Here is a 20,197-nt window from a genome sequence, read left to right on the forward strand (position 1 = left end):
TTCTCAGCACCCAGCACTGTGCCAAGAAAAGAGCAGGCATCCAGGAATGCAAGTTGACTCAGTGAATTCTCCCAGTATGTTAACCAAGAGGAGACAAGCCCCAGAGGGACACCAAGAAAGTCTCATGGATATAAACAGAAGGTCAGGTGGACACAGGCTTGCTTGGCTCTTTGATGTGCTTCAATATGAGTGATCCTGATAAGTGAAGTATCACCATAAAATGTTCAAAGGACTCTCAGGAAAAATAAATCAGCACTTATCCCATAAATAATTAAAATGCAAAACTAAAATGCATGTTAAAAACTAATCTGTTGGAATGACAGCTTAAAGTTGGTGAAAAATGAATTATTTTCTATTAAGGTCACAGTGTTAAAAACTACTCATTTAAGTTCACCCGCCTAGAAAAATCCCCTAGGGAAAGTAACTTTTCCTTTTACTGATTCTTTATCCTTAAAAATAAAGGTTCTGCTCAGAGCTTACTTTTTTTTTTTTTTTGAAGACGTATTTTATTTATTTTGGCTGAGCTGGGTCTTTGTTACGGCTTTTCTCCAGCAGTGGTGAGCAGGGGCTACTCTTCGTTGTGGTTCACAGGCTTCTCACTGAGGTGGCTTCTCTTGTTGCAGAGCATAGGCTCTAGGCAAGCAAGCTCAGTAGTTGTGGGATCTTCCCAAACCAGGGATTGAACACGTGTGCCCCCCGCCATCGCCAGGTGGATTTTTAACCACTGGACCATGAGGGAAACACACAGCTCACTTTTACGCCAAAGCAAAGACCTAAGATTTCGGATTGGCTCCTCTCTGAGTTGTTAAGGGGGCTGAGAGCTCACTGTGTTTGCTCAAACAGGACTCGGTCATCTGTGACTGAAGACCCGCCCCCCGAGGACCTACCGGTGGTACAATGGCTAGCTCCTCATCAAGCATCCTGTGCAGAGGGTTCCAAGAGGAAGAAATGCTCTCCAAGCCCCCTGCCTTGGGGTCATTTCAATGGAAGTGCCTTTAACTGGGAAATGGACAAGTCAGCTCAAAGCCACTCAGAAAATGATCGAGTTTAACCACAAAGGAGGTAGCTATGGTTCAGTTCTCTGCACATTCGTGTACTTAATGGAACACGAAGTGAGATTTTCACAAACAAATCCACATGAAACACGAACAGGTCTTCCGCCTGTGAAAGAGACGCAGCCCTTCTCCCAGTCTGGAGTGAGTTAGGAACCCCCAGGCCCCGAAGGACCATCTGGGACACAGAGCAGGGGCTTGGAGGGCACCAAGGGGTGGGGCCTCCAGACAGAATCACGGGACCAAACTCCCGGAGCAAGCATCTCCTGGACAACAGACGATGAGGAGGGAACGGAACAGCTGCTCTATGTCCAGATGAACTTACTGTCCCCCCTCAAGCAGGAGGGTCCTGACGCAGCTGTGTGCCCAGGCCCCCAGTGTCCTTCTGAGAAGGACAGAAAGGAGCAGGGCTCAGGTCACAGGAGCGGTCATTGCCTCGGCCCATGAGAGGAACTGACAGCAGAGCTCACCATTCTGCTTGAAGACGACAAAAACCCTGAATTCTAAGCAGACTGCAGACAAGACACAGATATGGCGAGGAGATAAAAGGACAGTCAACCAGACAGACGCTGGCAACCAACAAAAACCTGGTGAGCTGCTTAAGTTCTGCAAAGTATTCAGGAAAAGAAAAGTCAAAAAGCAAGTAGGGTGTCCATGAACTACCCCCCCAGCCCCACCTTCCCTCGCTAGGACCCACTCTGCTGCAGCCCTACCCAGGTCCAGCCACGCCCCTCTCCCCAGGCTCCTAGACTTGGCAAGTCGTCCTGTTCATCTGGGAGTCACTGAACCCTGAGCCCATTGCTTCCCCTGAACTGAGGAAAAGATCGTATGTCTCTGCCAGCTTGGAAATCTGCCCAGGGACTGACCCTGAGACCCTGGGGCTCCCCATCTCCGCCCTGGATAACTGCTGAATGAATGTCCCGCTGCAGGATGAACCAGCCCTCAGAAAATACGGCCCAGTGGCTACAGGAAAGGCAGGAAGAGCGGGACAGCAGGTGTGAGACATCTGGGGTCCCAGGGCTCTTCAGGGACCCTACTTCCCCATGGCCACGGGACCACACACCACACCTCCTCCACCCTAAGGAAGCTTTTAAAGGCATGAGAACTGTACTTTTAATAACATCTTTTGGCCAAAATGCCATCAGAACTGTAAGGGCTTCAGGCAGTAGAAAATGAAGGCTAAGTTCTGTGTTATTAGGGAAACAGGAGCTGATGTTTCTTTCACCTCAATTCATGTATTAGCATCCCTAAGTTAAGGACCCCAGGAAAATTAAAAGTCCAGGAAACAGTGATGCCCCCACCTTGTTCGAGCACAAGGTGATTTATGCCAGGATCTGCTCTGCCCAGAGAAGCAGAATAGCAAGTGGACCTCTGAATAAATTGGCAGCCAGGTGATGACAGGCCTCCAAAGCTCCCTCAACTGCAGGGACCCCACTGCCACGAGCACCATCACCTCCCTCACCATCATCAGCTCCATCACCTTCATGACCATTATCACCTCCATCACTTCCATCATCTCTGTTACCTCCATCACCTTTGTCAGCCCCATCAGCCCCATCAGCCCCATCAGCCCCATCACCTCCATCACTGCCATCACACCACCATCACTTACGCCTTCACATCACAGGGCAGGGGAGCCATCCTGAAATCCTGGAATTCATGGGGAGGTGCTCTTAACTTAGCAAAAGCTGCTCCCCTCCTCCTGGTCACACACATACATCCCAGCCATGCTTAACTCTCAGATGGACATAGAGTCATCCCACGGTGGACTCTCACCCCAGTGAAGTCAAGCTCGGGTTATTAGATCTGGCAGGGCTGCTCCGTGGAAAAAGCTAGCCCCTCCCAGGACTGGTTGGCCCAGAGGCATTGAGAAGCTGCCCTCAGTGACTGAAGAAGAGCCGCCCAGACCCTGTGGGCCCTTCCGGGAGGCGAGGAAGCTGGAAGAGGGGAGCCCATCAGGGCGCAAATACCATTCACCCGTGTCCTGACACCACACAGTCTCCCCCAGGAAGGCAGAGACTCCCTCCCAAGAGGAAGGCTGACTACGCTGATGGCCTCTCACCAGGCGGCCCTGGGGGTCAAGACAGGCCCTTGCTCCTGGACTGGCAGGTCCACGGCCAGAGAGATGGACACCCCTCCTCGCTGGGGGATCTACATGTTCAAAAGGATCCACCCTCAACTCTCACATGCAAAGCCCACCAGGTGGCCTGGACTTACCCACACAACTTCAATAGACTTAGTCTCATCACCCCCAGTGGCTGCAGCAGCAGCCTCCCTGCCCACCTTCGCATCAGGTGCATGGCACTGCCTCTGGACCCACACACCTGTGGGAGCAGCAAGAAGCTGCCTTGAATGACAGGGCAAAAGTGGGGCTCAGAGCCTAAACAGCCCAGACTCCCACGGTCAGAGCTGTCCAAGCCCAGCTTGGGAGTTAGCCCAGACCCGGGACTGGGGGCCCAGAGCATGAAGTAGGTCAGAGTGACTTATGTGAAGATCCTCGGTCACCATCACAGCCCTGGGCTTTCATCCTGGTGGATGAGAACATGCCGGGCACATCACAGGAAACCCACATTCACCAAAGAGACGCCGGAGCCCTCTAGGTCAGAGCTGCAGACCCTTTCCACAGGGAGCAAGCTGATGGGATGTATAATCCCTGTGCTATTTCAGGGAGAAATTGGCCTTTGTTACCTTTACTCGGAAATCTTCAAACAAGAGAGTATTTAAACTGAAAAGAACACACAGTGGATACTACCAAATCAGGAGCAACTGGTTGGTAACTTCCCATCATCATGGAAAGTCACACAACCCCTCACATCACTTTTCTAAAAACGTAAAAATTACAACTTTGTGTTCACACTCAGGGACGCTGCCCAGAATCACCCGAAGGTCCCCAAACACCTTGGGTCGCCTGCTCCCCTATGAGATCTTCACGTTGGATGGAGCATGGCAGTGTTTGCACCTGGCTTGGGAGCCACCAACAAGCTGGAAACACATACTCGCCCTTGGCCGTGGTGAGACTTGTCGGACTTTCCACCCCAGCTCCAGGGTTACCAAGCCCAGCAGCACCCTCAGAGGGCTCCATCTGCAAAAGGTGACTGCAAACTGGCTGCAGGAGCAGGGAGGACAGCTCGAAGCCAGCAATCACTGAAGTGACAGCAAAGAGGGGAGGCCCTGCTTTTGCCAACGTGGGGCATTTCATACAGAAGCACAGGAGCCCCCGGGGCTGCTCAGGGACCCCCAGGGCATCCCTGACTCAGGGGATAGCTCAGTAACTGCCATGAGTGACCCCCAGTCACCAAGAAAAGCTAAACCAACCCAACATCCTTGGTGCAGTGAACGCCGGGGACAGAAACACTGAGAGTTAAGATAGTCTCGCAGTCTGGGGTGAGGGCGTGTCTATGTTGCATCAGTTACACACCTGGGCCTGTTCACTGTTACACGTGCACTCTTACACACGCACCATTACATGTGCACTGTTATATGTACACTCTTACATATGCACTGTTACATGTGTGCTCTTACATGTGAGCCATTACACATGCACTTACACATGCACCTTCCATGTGTCTTTACACGTGCACCATTACATGTGCACTCTTACACGTGTGCGTTACATATGCACCAATACACGTGCACCCTTACATGTGCACCCACACACACATGTGCCGTTACATGTGCACCCTTACACACGTGTTACACATGCACCCTTCCATGTGTGTTACATTTGTACTCTTACATGTACACCATTACATATGCACTTATATGTGTGCTCTTACACGGGTGCCATTACATGTGTAATCTTATACCATGTGTGTTACATGTGTACCCTTACATGTGCACTGTTACACAGAAGTCACATTGAAGCTTAATGTTATAACTCAGAATTAAATCACAGACCCAACATTCTGCTTGAAATAAATCCTAAGTAGCAAAAGATGTGTCATCAAAGCAGAGACACAACTTCAAATGCTACAGTCATTCACCTTAGTCAACAGGGTGTGAGGCCGCTGACCAACTAGTAAGGACACCATGGGACACCCAGTCCCTGCCCAAGCCCATTCCAGCTGGAACCCAGGAACTAAATTTCCAATGAAATGCTAACTCTTCATTAAATCATGGAAAAGGAGTATGTCAAGGCTGTATACTGTCACCCTGCTTATTTAATTTATATGCAGAGTACATCATGAGAAACACTGGGCTGGAAGAAGCACAAGCTGGAATCAAGATTGCCGGGAGAAATATCAGTAACTTCAGATATGCAGATGACACCACCCTTATGGCAGAAAGTGAAGAAGAACTAAAGAGCCTCTTGATGAAAGTGAAAGAGGAGAGTGAAAAAGTTGGCTTCAAGCTCAACATTCAGAAAACTAATATTATGGCATCTGGTCACGTCACTTCATGGCAAATAGATGGGGAAATAGTGAAAGTAGTGACTGACTTTATTTTTTGGAGCTCAAAAATCACTGCAGATGGTGACTGCAGCCATGAAATTAAAAGACGCTTACTCCTTGGAAGGAAAGTTATGACCAACCTAGACAGCATATTAAAAAGCAGAGACATTACTTTGTCAACAAAGGTCCATCTAGTCAAGGCTATGGTTTTTCCAGTAGTCATGTATGGATGTGAGAGTTGGACTATAAAGAAAGCTGAGCGCCAAAGAATTGATGCTTTTGAACTGTGGTGTTGGAGAAGACTCTTGAGAGTCCCTTGGACTACAAGGAGATCCAACCAGTCCATCCTAAAGGAGATCAGTCCTGGGTGTTCATTGGAAGGACTGATGTTGAAGCTGAAACTCCAATATTTTAGCCACCTGATGCGAAGAGCTGACTCATTTGAAAAGACCCTGATGCTGGGAAAGATTGAACACAGGAGGAGAAGGGGACGACAGAGGATGAGATGGTTGGATGGCATCACCGACTCAATGGACATGAGTTTGGGTAAACTCTGGCAGCTGGTGATGGACAGGGAGGCCTGGTGTGCTGCAATTCATGGGGTCGCAAAGAGTCGGACATGACTGAGCAACTGAACTGAACTGAACTAAGTCCTCACAGCCTGAAATATAAATCTGATAATACACAGTGCAAACCAGAAAAGGCAAAAGTCTGAGTTTCAGGTCGTGAACTTTCAAACAATCCATTAACCCGGCTTTGCCCTGGACACCGCCCCAAGGGCAAGTCAAACCCAAACAACCCTGCCCTGCCTGGTGTCACTGAAAGGAGCTAGAGTGCCCCCACCACCATCACCCTGAAGAAACTGCAGGTGACTGAGAAGGGAAACACCCCCCCACCATGGTGCACCTGTCACCTCAGGAAACCGACAGCAGGGCAGGTAACAGTTTCATAACCATTTACGTGTGGGACGCTGGCCCTCCTTCTACAAGAGCTGGACTTCACTCTGTCCAGGGGGTAGAACACCATGCCTGTCAGGACTGAGAAGAGCCCGCTGATGATGAAGCTGGTGAGGAAGGGACCCAAGTTATCAACCAGGCAGGAGACCACCACACTTGGGGTTCAGAGGGGTCCTCGAGGTGCCTTCCTGCGGCCCCCGCTGTCACCACACCAAATCCCCAGAGCCTGTGTCACTGGAAGATCCTGTCACCTTGACACTTCAGAGGGGCTCCTGGCGTGGCCCACAGACCCTCCAAATCACATGGGCACAGGTCGCTGGAAATGTAAAAACAGGAGACGCCAGCCCTCTATCACGGTGTCTGGAGCTCTGCCAGCAGCCCGTTGCCCCCAGGGGGCTCTGCAGCCATGTGTGGCCCTTGAACCATCGCTGAGGTGTGCTGGCCAGTGACAGACACAGTGGGCTTGGTGCCAGGTGTGGACCAGGGAGGCAAAGCACCCTGAGAATGTATTGTGCTGAGCAGCGCTCAGGTACACATTTGGGTGGAGTGGTTAAATAAGATACATTATTAAGCCAATTTCATCTGTTGCTTTTTGACTTCTGTAATGTGACTATAGAAAATTGTAGGTTTCACAGGTGGTCTCCACCCTAGACCTGCAGACAGCACTGCCTGGAGGATACAATCTAGGATCTGTGCCATCCAAAGGCTTTATCTGAACACGTGTAAATCCGGTAGCTTTTTGTGCATGTGTTTGAGCCATGGAGGCACAGATGTCCAGGAGAAGATGCTGTATCTAGTCCGTTTCCATGGCCACCAGTGTGGAGCCCCGAGCAAGCACATCTGGCCCAATTTTAACACTCGGGCCGGGGGGCGGGCAGCCTCAGATGGACGGCAGAGGCTGCCATGTGAGAACACTGGACAGAAGGACTCTTCTGGGGACCCAGGTTCACTAACTGCATTTCCATAATGTTGGTTTCACCATTGAATGCAGAGCCCTTCTGATGCAGGAAGACCCCACAGCCCCACCTCCCCAGCACAGGGCAGGTCATCGTGTCACCCTGGCCTCTGAGGTGAGTGGCTGCCCCTGGCTCCGGCCCTGAGCGACAGCAGGCCACTCTCACCTGCCCCTCGGGTGGGAAAGGAAGATTCCTTTCCCTCAGCCCTCCCTCCACATCTGCCCCTTCTGTTCCACCAGGAAATTCTCCCACCCACCTGCCTCTTTCACGATGTGATAAAGACTGCCGGAAGTATCCTGGCATCTCCCCAGCTGGGCATCCTGGTGAGGTGGAAACAATGGGAAAGAATCTGAACCCAGCTCATACCTCGCCTTCCCGCCCTGTGGAGAGGGGCTCATAGCCCCAGCCCTCCACCCCAGCATGGCCCCAGAAGAGCCCAAGTTCCTACACTCCTCTGGGTCTGCAAAGAGTGGAGGCAACCACAGTGCCCAGATTGCTGAGTCATCACAAGGACTGGTGGATTAATGAGTTGAATTTATTGCTTTTATATGAAACTTTTTCCCAAAGAATTATTTATTAAGTGAATTAAAGAGCAGAGCAGTGTCAGGCTCCTAAGTAAAATGGCCGAGGATGACCTTCTGTCTCCAGTTTCCCTGGAGCCTTCTGTCCAGCTGGTCACTGACCCTCACTGGCCCTGATCACCTCCCTCCAGGACCAAGTCAGCTCCACGTACCTTGGGGCCCCAGGCCTCCAAGCCCACACTCCCTCTCCACCTGGCCAGCCCTCCGGGGGGTAGGGCTTCCAGAAATGTCCTCCCGACTCCTCCAACCTCCCCAGCCTCTGTGGTTCAGGCCAGCACTGCCCACAGCCAGCGTCTGCCCCACCTGGGGACTTTGACAAGCCAACGCCGGGCTGCACCCAGATCGAATACATCAAGACCTCCAGGCTGGGGCCACGCTGCAGTGTTTACAGGACTTCAGTGTGTGGCCCAAGTCCAGGAGCACCAGGTTCATAAAAGACCGTGGCTGCAATCCTTTCAAGGACAGTTTCTTCCACAGAATAAAGACATCATCTATAGAATGCAAAGAGAGCTCACTGAATTTTTTTTTTAACCTAAATTAATCCATCTAGAGTATAAAACACACACATCACAAAACATCTCCATTGCATCTGACATTTTTCAGCTGGCACCCCACTTGGTCTCTTGAAACACCCACACTCTGAGTTCCAGGGGATCAGAGACCAGACCCTGGCCTCTGCGAGGCCACAGAGCCACATGGATGCCTGGAGGAGCCTTGCAGCCCTCCTCCCCCAGGGATGCTAGTGGGAGGCACAGAGCAGACATTTGGAGCAGTGACCTGGGCTCCCGTTTGTGTCTGTCGCTGCAGGAGGGGGCCTGCCTCCTGGCCTGTGAGGCGCTGTGGGTACCCCTGGGCTGAAGAGCAGATGACTGTCAACATGAATATTAATAGCAGCATAATTAACAACTGAGGTTGTCTGCCAGATGCTTGACTCTGATTAAAAAGAGTCCAGGAGCCAGGGCCCAGCGGGGCACACGATTCTCTCAGCGTTGGACGGAGAGGTCTGAACGGTCAGGTGGGTGACGGCCAGGGCAGCGCTCAGCCCAGCCGCTGGGCCCACTCCCCCCACCCGCAGAGACCCAAGCCCCCACCCCACACACCCCCACCTCCGACCCCTGCATGAATAAGGAAGGGACTGGGAGCCGAAGCCGGAATGTGCAGATGGGTCTCAGACCAGCGCTCACCTGGGCTCAGCCTGTTCCACGGAGAACAGAAATAGGGCTTCTGTTTTGTGGTAGAGTCACCAATCAGAACTGTTCCACAAGCTGTAAATTCACCTAAAATAAACTTCTAAACCACCATGGCCGCCGTCACTACAAATATCTGAGACTCAGGAGGACACCAAGCTGTCCTGTGAACAGCCACCCAACTGTCCACAGGCAGCAGCTTCAGACTGGTTCGCATCCTGCCTCCCCCATGCCAGATGCAAGCTTTAGCCTGAGACACCATTCCTTGCACACTTTTAAACGCTGTGGTTTCTGCCTGACTAATGCCGTCTTTAATTATACATCATCGAGCACCTTGCTGGATCTAATGGGGTCTATTATTCATCAAAACGGCCCCATCAGCAACCACAGTCCCCAGAGCCAATTACTCAAGCCTCCCTCCATGTTTCACAAGTGCCCGCCCATACCTGCCGACGCCTGCACACACCTCAAGCCCCAGCCTCTCACTAATCAGCCCAGAAGACACAGCTGCATGACACCAGCTTTCCACTGGTCCCATGAAGCCCAGTGACAGCTGGCGGCTCTCGGGCAGCCACACGTCCAGGTCCTTCATGCCATGCGCTCTGCCCGGGCAGCACCCAGAAGGCCAGCGCTGCCCAAGCCCTGTGGCAGCTGGTGGCAGAGCCAGAGGGGCCTGCCGGGATTGGACACAGCATGGGCTCAGACAGGTCTTTCCTGTCACCACTGGACAGTTCAGTCCAGCTGGACGGGCTTTCTTAGCACACGACTCACTGTAAGGAAACTAAAGGTCACCAGAAGTCAGCTAGTCCCCAAACTTTCATTCAAAGGGATGAAATGCCAACCAAATTAATAATGGTAAATGTGTAACATATAAAAATGATACACATATATTTATACTTCCTATATATTAGTATATGTGTATTTGTTGTTGTTCAGTCACTAAGTCATGTCCAACTCTTTGCAACCCCATTGACCGCAGCCCACCAGGTTTCTCTGACCTTCACTATCTCCCTGAGTCTGCTCAAACTCATGTCCACCGAGTCAGTGACACCATCTAACCATCTCATCCTTTGTCGCCCTCTTTTCCTCCTGCGTTAAATCCTTCCCAGGATCAGGGTCTTTTCTAATGAGTCAGCTCTTCACATCAGGTGGCTAAAGTATTGGCGCTTCAGCTTCAGCATCAGTCCTTCCAATGAATATTCAAGGTTGATTTCCTTTAGGATGGACTGGTTTGATCTCCTTGCTGTCCAAGGGACTCTCAAGAATCTTCTCCAGCACCACATTTCAAAAGCATTAATTCTTCTATGCCCAGCTTCTTCATGGTCCAACACTCACACCCGTATATGACAAGTGGAAAAATCATAGCTTCGACTACACAGAACTTTGTTGGCAAAATGATGTCTCTGCTTTTTAGTACATTCTCTAGGTTCATCATAGCTTTTCTTCCAAGGAGTAAGCGTCTTTTATGTGTATGTATATACATAAATCCATTTACCTATATTGAAATATATTTGTCACTGAGTGAGAATGAACAGGTCAGGCTCTAATTCCAGACGATTTACCTAAACAACCGATGATTTACCTGTCATACTTGTAAGAGAAACTCAAGTTACTAAACCAAGTGTCCTAAGACCTAGAAGCAGAAAGATATAACTGGAAAGGTCACTCAGTGGACTATTAAGAAGTAAATCACTTTTGAAAGCACTGGGAACTATGACAGTGTGAGACCTCATACGTTCGACCCTCTTGAATAATTGACGCTGCATCTTTCTCTGGCCCCTTTATGGGGCTATGTTTAGAATTCCATTTAGTGCAGCAAGATTTTCACTCAGATGTGTTGACCAAGCAGCAAATGAAAAATAACAAGTACACCAAGAGCATTTCTTTGCTGTCCAAGTGTTGTAGCTTGTCCAGGGCTGGCCGGCGCAAGTGGACTGGGTTCTGCCTGCAGCATGCTGTCCATGTAGCAGCTCACTGGGCTTGCTGGGCTCCAGTCCTCCCACCGGAGCTGGAGTCTGGCTCCAAGGAGCAGCAGCCTATGAGGAGACTCTGAATCATGCTGCTGCTTCCCCTGCTCTTTTTAGTCCAGTTTTGTGTGCAGGGAGAAGGGAGCCACACCACACTTCTTAAACCATTCACCACAGCACCACCTCTCTGACACTCTTGCATTTCAAGGTGAATTAGAATTCTAACAGGACAGACGTCACACGTGCATCAAGTACATCATACTGGAAGATCTTCCAATGAAGGCAGATCAGATACAAAGTGACCTTGACCTCTTCGAGCACCATAAAGTTAGAGCATTTCCCCACCTGAATCCTGCTGATGTTTTATTCCAAAAATGTACCTCGAAAAAGAGCATATTAACTGCGAAAATAAAGGTTAAATACAGACTGAAGTGAAATGCACACTTGAAACAGCTCTATAGTTGAGACTCAGTCTCATCCTGCTCCAGCGAGCCCACAGGCTCTTACGGGTTGGATGAGGGAACAACGGGGGTAAGTCTGTTCTGTAGAGGCAGGAGGTGTAGATGAGCTCCCCACCACTTCCTGCACAGTTGGGAGGTATAGACGAGACCCCCAACTCCTCTCCCCCCATCCCACTACCCCCATCCTGCCGAGGAGGAAGCTGTGCCCCTTCCCTCTCAGCAGAACCCCAAGCAGCAACTCAGCACCCAGCAGGGTTATTAAGCTGCCTTCCCTAAAACAGATGACCTTTTGGGCTTTTTTTCAGTTCAGTGAAGCTTGTAAGGATCAAAAACGCTACCTCAATAACAGATAAAAGTTCGAGGCAATTTAAAGGTGAAACAGATTCAAACCCTTAGACGCTCCTCAACACTCAGAATTTCAGTCATGGGAACTGGATTTGAACCGACTTTGAACCTAGAGGTACAACACACACACACACACACACACGCAACTTAGGACACCATATTCTGACTCCACTAGCAGTCAGGTGGACCCGGGAGCGCACCTCGGTGGTGATTTGAAGTTTCAAGATGTGTGTGGGTGATGGTACCCAGCCGACAGCCCCTGGGTTGTGTTGGTCCCCACCTGCATCACCTCCTTCACCCACTAATGTAGACAGGCTCTCCCCCGCACGAATGCAAAGGCCCAGAAGAGCCAAGCCATCTGCCCAGGGATGAACACACCCACCCTCAGTGCCAGTCCTGGTTGTCCACCAAGTCCCCACCCACCCTCCTCACATGGCTCTCAGGAGCCCAGAGACCCGCCAATACCTGAGGTGGGTTGGAAGGGCGCAGCCCAGGGGGAGGTGGGCCTGGGTCCCAAACCCTGAGGAGCTGGACTCCAGTCCTCAGGGATGGGGTGTGGGGGTGTGTGTTGTGAGGGGTTGTGGTGGGGGGGGTGGCCAAGTTGGGTCTGCTCCCTGAAGTGAACAATGAACACCTGGGCTCTCACAGCATCACGATGCCCCTGCATCTGCTTTGAGACCCCTGGTATCATCCCAGGATGGTGACAGAACAGGATGGACAAAGATACATCCCTGAGGACAGAATGGAGCCTTGGACAGACCCCAGGTGCCCAGGCCTCCACACTCACAGCTGCCGGCAACCTGTCCCCAGAGCCACAGCCAGCATGAAACTCTCCCACTGGGACCCCCGCCAGCACCGAACTCTGCACAGGCCCGCCCACAGGGCCCCAAACACCTGCAGGTGTGGGCAGAGTGACCTCAGCACCCAACCGCCTGGTTTGGGACCAGAGTCTCTAATTGACTAGGTCTGTGATAGTGAGAGGTGGCTAATCAGGAAGCCAGTAGGCCGGTGTGTGCAGAGGTCAGCTCCAAGGTCAGTTTCCATCTGCTAAGAAGCAGCCTCACTGAGCTGTGGTTGGAAAGCAAGGAGACACACTTATACCACCCAGCCCACCCGCACACAGCAGGCACTCAATAATGGCCACATGTCCCAGGGGAGCTGGTTCTGCACACAGGGCCCTTCTAAAAACACGTCCTGAAGGACTTGGCACGACTCTTCCATCACAAAGGCTGGCGTCTGCCCTGGAGACACAGTGACCGCGGTCACCACTGCCTACCGTCCTGGGAGCAGCCCGGCTTTCATAACCTCCAGGTCCCTTCTCTGGAGCCCCTGTGACACCCTAGAAAAAGCCACAGCCTCCCTCCCTTAGGACACAGTCATGTCCTAGCCCTAACCTTCCACAGGACGGCCAAGGTGTCCACCCCACAGAGGGCTGCACCTGACTGGCCACTGTCCAGGTCAACACTCCTGCTGGGGAGGCCGGTGCTCACCAGGAGTCCACTGTCTGGATTCTCAAGCATGTTTATGCAAGCGTGCTTGTATACTTACATACAGATACAACTCTAATTAAATAATACGTAAACCAAAGAAATCTAAGTGCAGAAAAAGTCACTTCTTGGAAAATCAAGGTGATGACTTAGGAAAGACTTATCAAAGAGAGATGGCTTTAAAACTGTCACTTGGCAGGAACAAAAACAGAACACATTCAGGGGGGAATTATTTAAAATCTGGAAGGTGCTCCACTCAGATTATTTTGAGTCTCTTAGTCCTCAGTCCATTTGAAAGAAACAAATAGGAAACCATAAATTGTGACTGTGGCTTAAACTAGAAAGGCAAGTTAGAACCCAGAGAACACTTTGAGTCTGTATCCAAAATATGGTGAATTATTGTATGTGTGTGTTTATAAGATAAAATAGCAAATAGACATCATTGGTATGGTTCATTTCGCTGCTCCATTACCCGGACCCCATCCAGAGATACTGCTGGCCAAGAGATAACACAGGTTTCCAGCTTAAACAGCCCCAAGTACCTGCGGGCAAACTAGTCAGACTCTAGCACTATGTTTTCCATCAGCAAGAGCCTTAGCCAAACCTTCCATAGGCCTTTAACTGTGATAATGTCCTTCCTTTAACCACCACAAAGTTCTGGCCAAAACCTGCCTGGTGCCCCCAGGAACCTCCTGAGAGTAAAATGGCTCTGGGCCCTAATGTCAGCTCCATCAGGGATACGTCTACCTGGTCACCCAGGATGGTGCCTGCACAGTGCAGGTGTATGCCAAATACAAGCAAGGGATTTTCCCAAAAAATCATTCAGAAAAAGACTGCAGTTGTCTGATATCTGTGCCATACTCATTCACATCAAAAAGTACTCTCTGAATTACTCAACTGGGAACCACAAAACCCTCTCAGAAAGACCAGTGGCCCTAAAAACCTCCATCGATGCAGTTAGGGTGTTTGAGGGGTCACCTTGCAAAACTGTAAAACAGAAAAAAAAAAAAAAGCTTAGGCTGAGAAACTCAGCAATTGCAGCGGCAGTGCGTCCCACAGGCACAGGATGGTGGCATCTGCCAGCCATGGATGGTGGGCACCAAAACCACAGTGTAAGAGCTCCAGGGCAGCAGATTTAACTCATTTCTAACACCTGTCCCAGGCAGCACAGGTGAATGCAGACCCCCACCCACCAGGCTGGAGGGTCCGAGCACCTCCAGTGAAAGATGCAAGTGAGGGTTTGGAAAGTGCTCCCAGATCCAAATGGAGTTAAGTCCATTCCAGCATCTACCTGTCACTAAATTAACAGACATCTAAGCAGATACCTGCTAATCCACCCACCTAATAAAACATCCACACTTCCCTACTGACCCAAAGGAAGGTTGGAGGAGCTTCTCACTAGGACACGGGACTGTCTTATATTTAGTCACCTACTACTAAGGCATACATAGTACCCACTGATGACAAGTGCCCATCTATGAAACAGCACACGGCAACACCCGGATCCAGATTTATTCCAGCGGACAGTCAAGTACCAGAGCCTACTTGGAAGTGATGCTCAGCTTAAGGTTTTGCCTGCGACACTCACAGGGCTGCTAACAGTCCTCTATGCAGGACATCTGGTTGCCCAAGAAGACACCCGGTGATTAACCAGTGGCTAAAAGGATAGATGATACTACAGTCCACATGGACGCTACTCTTTCTTTCCTCTCTGAAAATAATCAAATGTAATATAGATTTAATTCGGACCCTTCCTAAGACACAAGCTTAGTCTTGGTGAGGGGGACCTGAAAGAAAGGACTGAGCTCACACTTAGGTAAAACAGGAAAATGAAAAAGGGAAATGTGTTCCAGAGTCTGCTGGGTTCAGACAGACCTGGACAGAATCTGTTTGCTGCACATATCCAGACAGAAAGTGAGTTCATCATCCCCAACCCCAGGCGACAAAAAATTAATTCTCTGGAACTAAGTGTCATCACTAAAAATTGTAAGTTCAGCCCCTTCACAAATGTCTTTAAATGCTGCAAATGCCATGGACTCTAGGAGCTGCCTCAAGGCCTCCCACCCTCCTGATCAGACTCCATTCACAAAACGTCCTCACTAGAAGCATCATTCAAAAATCATTTAATTCTCTGAGCCAGAGGAGGTAACCCACTTGTTTCGTAAAAAAGGGGCCTTCAGTTATAATACCTTAGACAATAAGAGCAAGGCAGGAAAGAAAAGTTTGAAAATCTGTAACAAGAACACTTATAACTGGATTTAATCACAATTAAAAACCAAACTAATTAACACAATCAGGCTTCCCTGGTGGCTCAGCAGTAAAGACTCTGCCTGCAATGCAGGAGACACAGGAGATGCCGGTTCCATCCCTGGGTCGGGAAGATCCCCTTGAGGAGGGCATGGCAACCCACTCCAGTATTCTTGCCTGGAGAATCCCATGGACACAGGAGCCTGGTGGGCTACAGTCCCTGGGGTCACAAAGAGTCAGACTCGACTGAAGCAACCGAGCATGCATGCAATTAATATCCTCAATTCTCCTTCAGCAGTGATCCCATTTATAAATATTCCTTGACTATTCTTGACTTGAGAATGGTCATTTCCCCTGATTAATAGGAAAAACCCAGTTTGGCAAAGTTTGACTTTTAACTCCAAAGCTTAGCTACCCAAGGGCTTAAGTTCCTAACCTCAGAGACACTGCAGCGCTGAGCAATTCGGTGGAGACCTTCCCTCACTGCAGTACTTCAGATATAAGAAGGATTCATTAAATGGCTTCTGCACCACCAGACCTTTAAAAGGTCAAAAGCAGAGGGGTATGGCTGTGCTTTCTAAAGTGAATATTTGCAACAGATCAACAATCCTTTTAAGCTTTTCCACATTTAAACAAAACACGAAACACAAGTACTTTCTCATCTCTCACTTAAACCAGCATCCCATGGGTTGGCTTCCCCCAGACACAGAGCCCAAGGTGGCCAAGGTGTGAAATGACACACCCTGAGTAGCTCTTGAAACAAAACCACCAGAACCCTCCAGATACGGTCTTTGAAACAGAAGCAGTCCACACTGTACAACGGAGCTGCACCAAAGGCAAAAGGAGAAAAACCCTCAAATAACAACCCAGTGGGAACACGGCAAGCCTGAGATCCCAGGACAGGACCAGGGCTGCCAGACAGGCCTCGTCCACCAAGGGCTAAGGCAGACATTCCTGGGCTCCAGGTTGACTTCTTCCCTCCTGCTAAATGGGTTTGCAGTGTGTGTTCTCCTAACCCAGGCGTGCACTGGCCTCTGCCAGACTCCCCCTTGCCAGACACCAGGCAGGAGGCCCCCCTCCCCCTCCCAGCAGCCAGGACCTGGGAAATCAGCAGGCACTAACTTCAGTCCAGGTGGGCAAGGGTGTACAGAGGGTTAATCTGGGGTCCAGGAGAAGAAGACTATGTTCAGAGAGACCAAAGGCCCAGCAAAGTTACAGGGGGAGAAGCAGGTCCGGTCCAGCAAGGGACTGGATGGGGACAGGGGCAGGGATTCCTGGCCACACCAAGTGCTGGTGGTAGGGGGCTGACACACACCCACAGGCCATATAACAAGTGCAAGTGGGCACAGGGATTCCAGAGGGAGAGGATGGACGTCAAGTCACAAGGAGAAGTTGGAAGGGGGTGGGATGGGAACACGGTGACGCCCCAGAGTTGGCAACTGGGACCCGAAGTGTTACACCTACGGAGTCTATGGAGGGAAGCCAGCCGAGAAAGAAGCACAAGGTGAAGGCCATCGCGGAACACCTCTGGTCGCCTGCCCCTCCGCACTGCCCCCTGCCCCCAACACACGCACAACTCGGAGAAGGGCACACCCACCTTTGCTGGGGGCGCGCTCCTGCTGGTCGCCAGCTCGCGCAGGCTGGAGGTGGCGCCGGTAGCCGCAGGGAGGAGGACTGGGGAGCCAGGAGAGCTGCCCCCGCCACCCGCGAGCGCAGAGGCCGCCCCCGAAGCGGGGCTGGGGCCCGGGCCAGGACGCGCGGGCGGACTGCTGCCGGGGCTGGCGCCAGCGCGGGGCCGCTGGCGGATGCCGTCCAGCAGGCGCACTAGCAGGATGTTGGCGGGCAGCTCGTCCACGCCGCAGCCCACCAGGATGCGGCACTCGGGGCAGCGCAGCTCGCGACGCGAGCTCACGATGCTCTCCAGGCAGCGGCGGCAGAAGGTGTGCTGGCAGGGCAGCGCCTTGGCCGTCGTGTCCAGGCGCTCCAGGCACACGGAGCACTCCAGCAGGTCCAGCAGCGACGACTCGTCCATGTCCCCGCCCAGCCTGTCGCCGTCGTCTTCTCTCTGCGCCGCGGCGGCCGCCCGGGATGCGCACAGCCTGGGCGCTCCGAGCAGCATGGGGGCGGCGCCGGCGGCGACCGCGCGCACCTCTAGGTCCCGGGGCCGTTGGGGGCGCCGCCGCGGGCAGTGGGAGCCAGGGTCGCGCCTGGACGGCCACTTGGGGACCGGGCTACACCGCGACTTCCTTCCCTGAGGCTGGCAGCGCCAAGGGGTGCCAATCGGCCTGCGCGGCAGGGACCGGAGCTCCGAGTCCCGCAAGCCCCCTCCGGACCGCCGAGCCCACCCAGTGCTTCGGAGCGCAGCGCCCGCAAATGCAGGCTACACCTGTCCCTCCTCTGCGAGTCCGGCCGGCACGGGTTCCAGCGGCGCCGCCGGGCGGGCAAGACACCCGGCGGCTCTGAGCTCTCAGCCGCCAGTCCGATCCCGGGGGAGGCGGGGGCGCGGCGTGCGCGCTCCCCCGCACCGCCTCGGTGCGCCCTGGGCCTCCCCGCGAGCCGCTGCCCAGCGGGTGCAGCCAGAACCCCTCCTTGTCCTCGGCCACGAGCACGTGCGCGGGGAGCGCGCGGAGGTCACGGTCACTGCGGGGCGCCGGGAAGGGGCAGCCGCGCCCTGGACCTGCCCCGCCTGGGCGCAGGCCGGACACCAGTCCTGTTCTTAAGGCGCCTTCAGCGTCCTCGGGAACTCCAGGGCGCTCCCCAGCGCAGGCCCGGGCCTGTCCCCTCTGGCGACAGAGCCTCCTGCGCTCTCCGTGAGCCTCTGAGCGGGATGTTTCCGCCTGACGCTGCAGCGAAGGAAAGTTTGGGCGGCGCTATCCCGACCGCCTCCTTGGGCAGCGCCTGCCAGCAGCCTGGGGACGCAGCCAGCACCCGGGCATCCTCCTCGACGACGGCCGGTCCCCTGCCTGGCGGCGCGCGGAAGTGACAGCCCCAGAGCCGGGTGGGCGCGCGGGGGCGCCGGGCGAGGCGGAGGGGGGAGGGCGCTGGGGTCCTCCCGGCGACGCGGGTCCGAGCCTGCGCCGCTGCCTGCCGGACCCCAGTCTCGCGCGGGCCGCCTTGGGGACGCGCTCGATCCCTCCTCCGGAGGCGCAGACGAGGGGAGCAGCGGTCTCCTTCCCGGCGCCCGCCTTCGGGCGCGTCAGAGCGACGCAAGAGCGCACGGAGGCCCGGGGGCCGCGGGGCCGCGGCCGGTGGTGCCGATTCCCTGCCGAGCGCTGCCCCCTCGTGGCCGCTCTGGGCCCCGCCGAGGCCGACACTGCCTGGTCCAGGGCTGGCCCGCGGACCCTGCACAGCCCAGGACTGGGCTACCGAAGAAAGGCGCGAGAGCCTGACTGCTGGTCAGGCTGTCTTGAGGTTTGTGAAGCTATGTGTGTCTTTTTTGACTTTTCAGGGAGAAAATAATATCTGTTGAGGCGTCAATGCCAAAAACGTTCATCTTTTTATTTAATCCTCTAAACGGCCCTATGAGATAACTTTAACCTCATTTTTGCATGCAAGGAAAATGAAGCTTATGCTTATGAAATCATTGCAGCTGGATTTTTAAAAGCTTTGTGTCTCCAGAACCGAATGCATAGAAAAGATCTCAGTCCACCATGATATAAGCTCCCGACAAGCCACATAGTTTTACACTGGAATATCCCCAGTGCCTAGGGAAACACCAGGCACATAGTAGGTGTTCAGTAAACATTTGTGGAATTAATAGAAAAATGGTCTCCAAGTCATTGCCTAGTGGTGATTTGAATGCACATCTTAGCATCTTAGTTCGGGGTGTCCAGAATCGTATGCATATTCATGCATGCTAAGTCGCTTCAGTCACCTCTGATGCTTTGTGACCCCATGGACTGTATGTAGCCCACCAGGCTCCTCTGTCCATGGGATTCTCCAGGCAAGAATACTGGTTGCCATTCCCTTCTGTAGATCCTCTTGACCCAAGGATCGGATCAGCACCTCTTATGTATCCTACAGTGTGAAGTAGGTTCTTTACCACTAGCACCAACTGGGCAGCCAATCCTGAGTCATACGCTCAGTCTATTATCCATGTACTTGAGCATGCATTCATCATGTAGGGCACAGCCCTGGCCCCAGAGAGTCAGCAAGAGAAAGTTCACAGCACATCCTCAGAACTTGCTGTCTGCACTGAAATGTCGCCATGAAGGGCAGCCTGGAGGGCTTCAAGGAGGAGGCCTTCAGCCTCATGAAGGAGCTGAAAGGACCGCCAAGCAGGGCATCTGCAAGGTCAAAGGTTCAATGTGAGGAGCAGAGAAGACACCTGATTGGAGGAGAACAGGGAACAATGGGTGTGCTAGTAGAGCACAGGCTAATGGTGGAGCAGGAGGAAGTCAGGCTTGGTGACCAGCCAGCCTGAGGATGCATGGGTCTTGGGAAGGCTTGGGTGGGCAGCCCTGAATGTGGTCTCTTGGGACAAGGAGGAATCTGACTCAGGAGAGATAGTGTGATCACAGCAGACATGTACTTAATGCCACTGAACACCTAAAATGGGTGAGCTGGT

At 52.6% G+C, this 20,197-nt stretch overlaps 1 protein-coding gene across 1 annotated transcript in view; it reads right to left on the minus strand.

The window, feature by feature from the left end:
• Positions 1 to 17,749, minus strand: part of SH3RF3 (SH3 domain containing ring finger 3) — a 156,122-nt gene extending 138,373 nt beyond the window's left edge. Inside the window, exon 1 of the mRNA XM_040224187.1 lies at positions 17,228 to 17,749. Coding sequence (XP_040080121.1) covers positions 17,228 to 17,749 — 522 coding nt within the window. The remainder of the gene's footprint in view (positions 1 to 17,227) is intronic.
• Positions 17,750 to 20,197: the final 2,448 nt, after the last annotated feature.

Source organism: Oryx dammah, unplaced genomic scaffold, assembly GCF_014754425.2.
Source record: "Oryx dammah isolate SB20612 unplaced genomic scaffold, SCBI_Odam_1.1 HiC_scaffold_25, whole genome shotgun sequence".
Classification (NCBI taxonomy): domain Eukaryota; kingdom Metazoa; phylum Chordata; class Mammalia; order Artiodactyla; family Bovidae; genus Oryx; species Oryx dammah.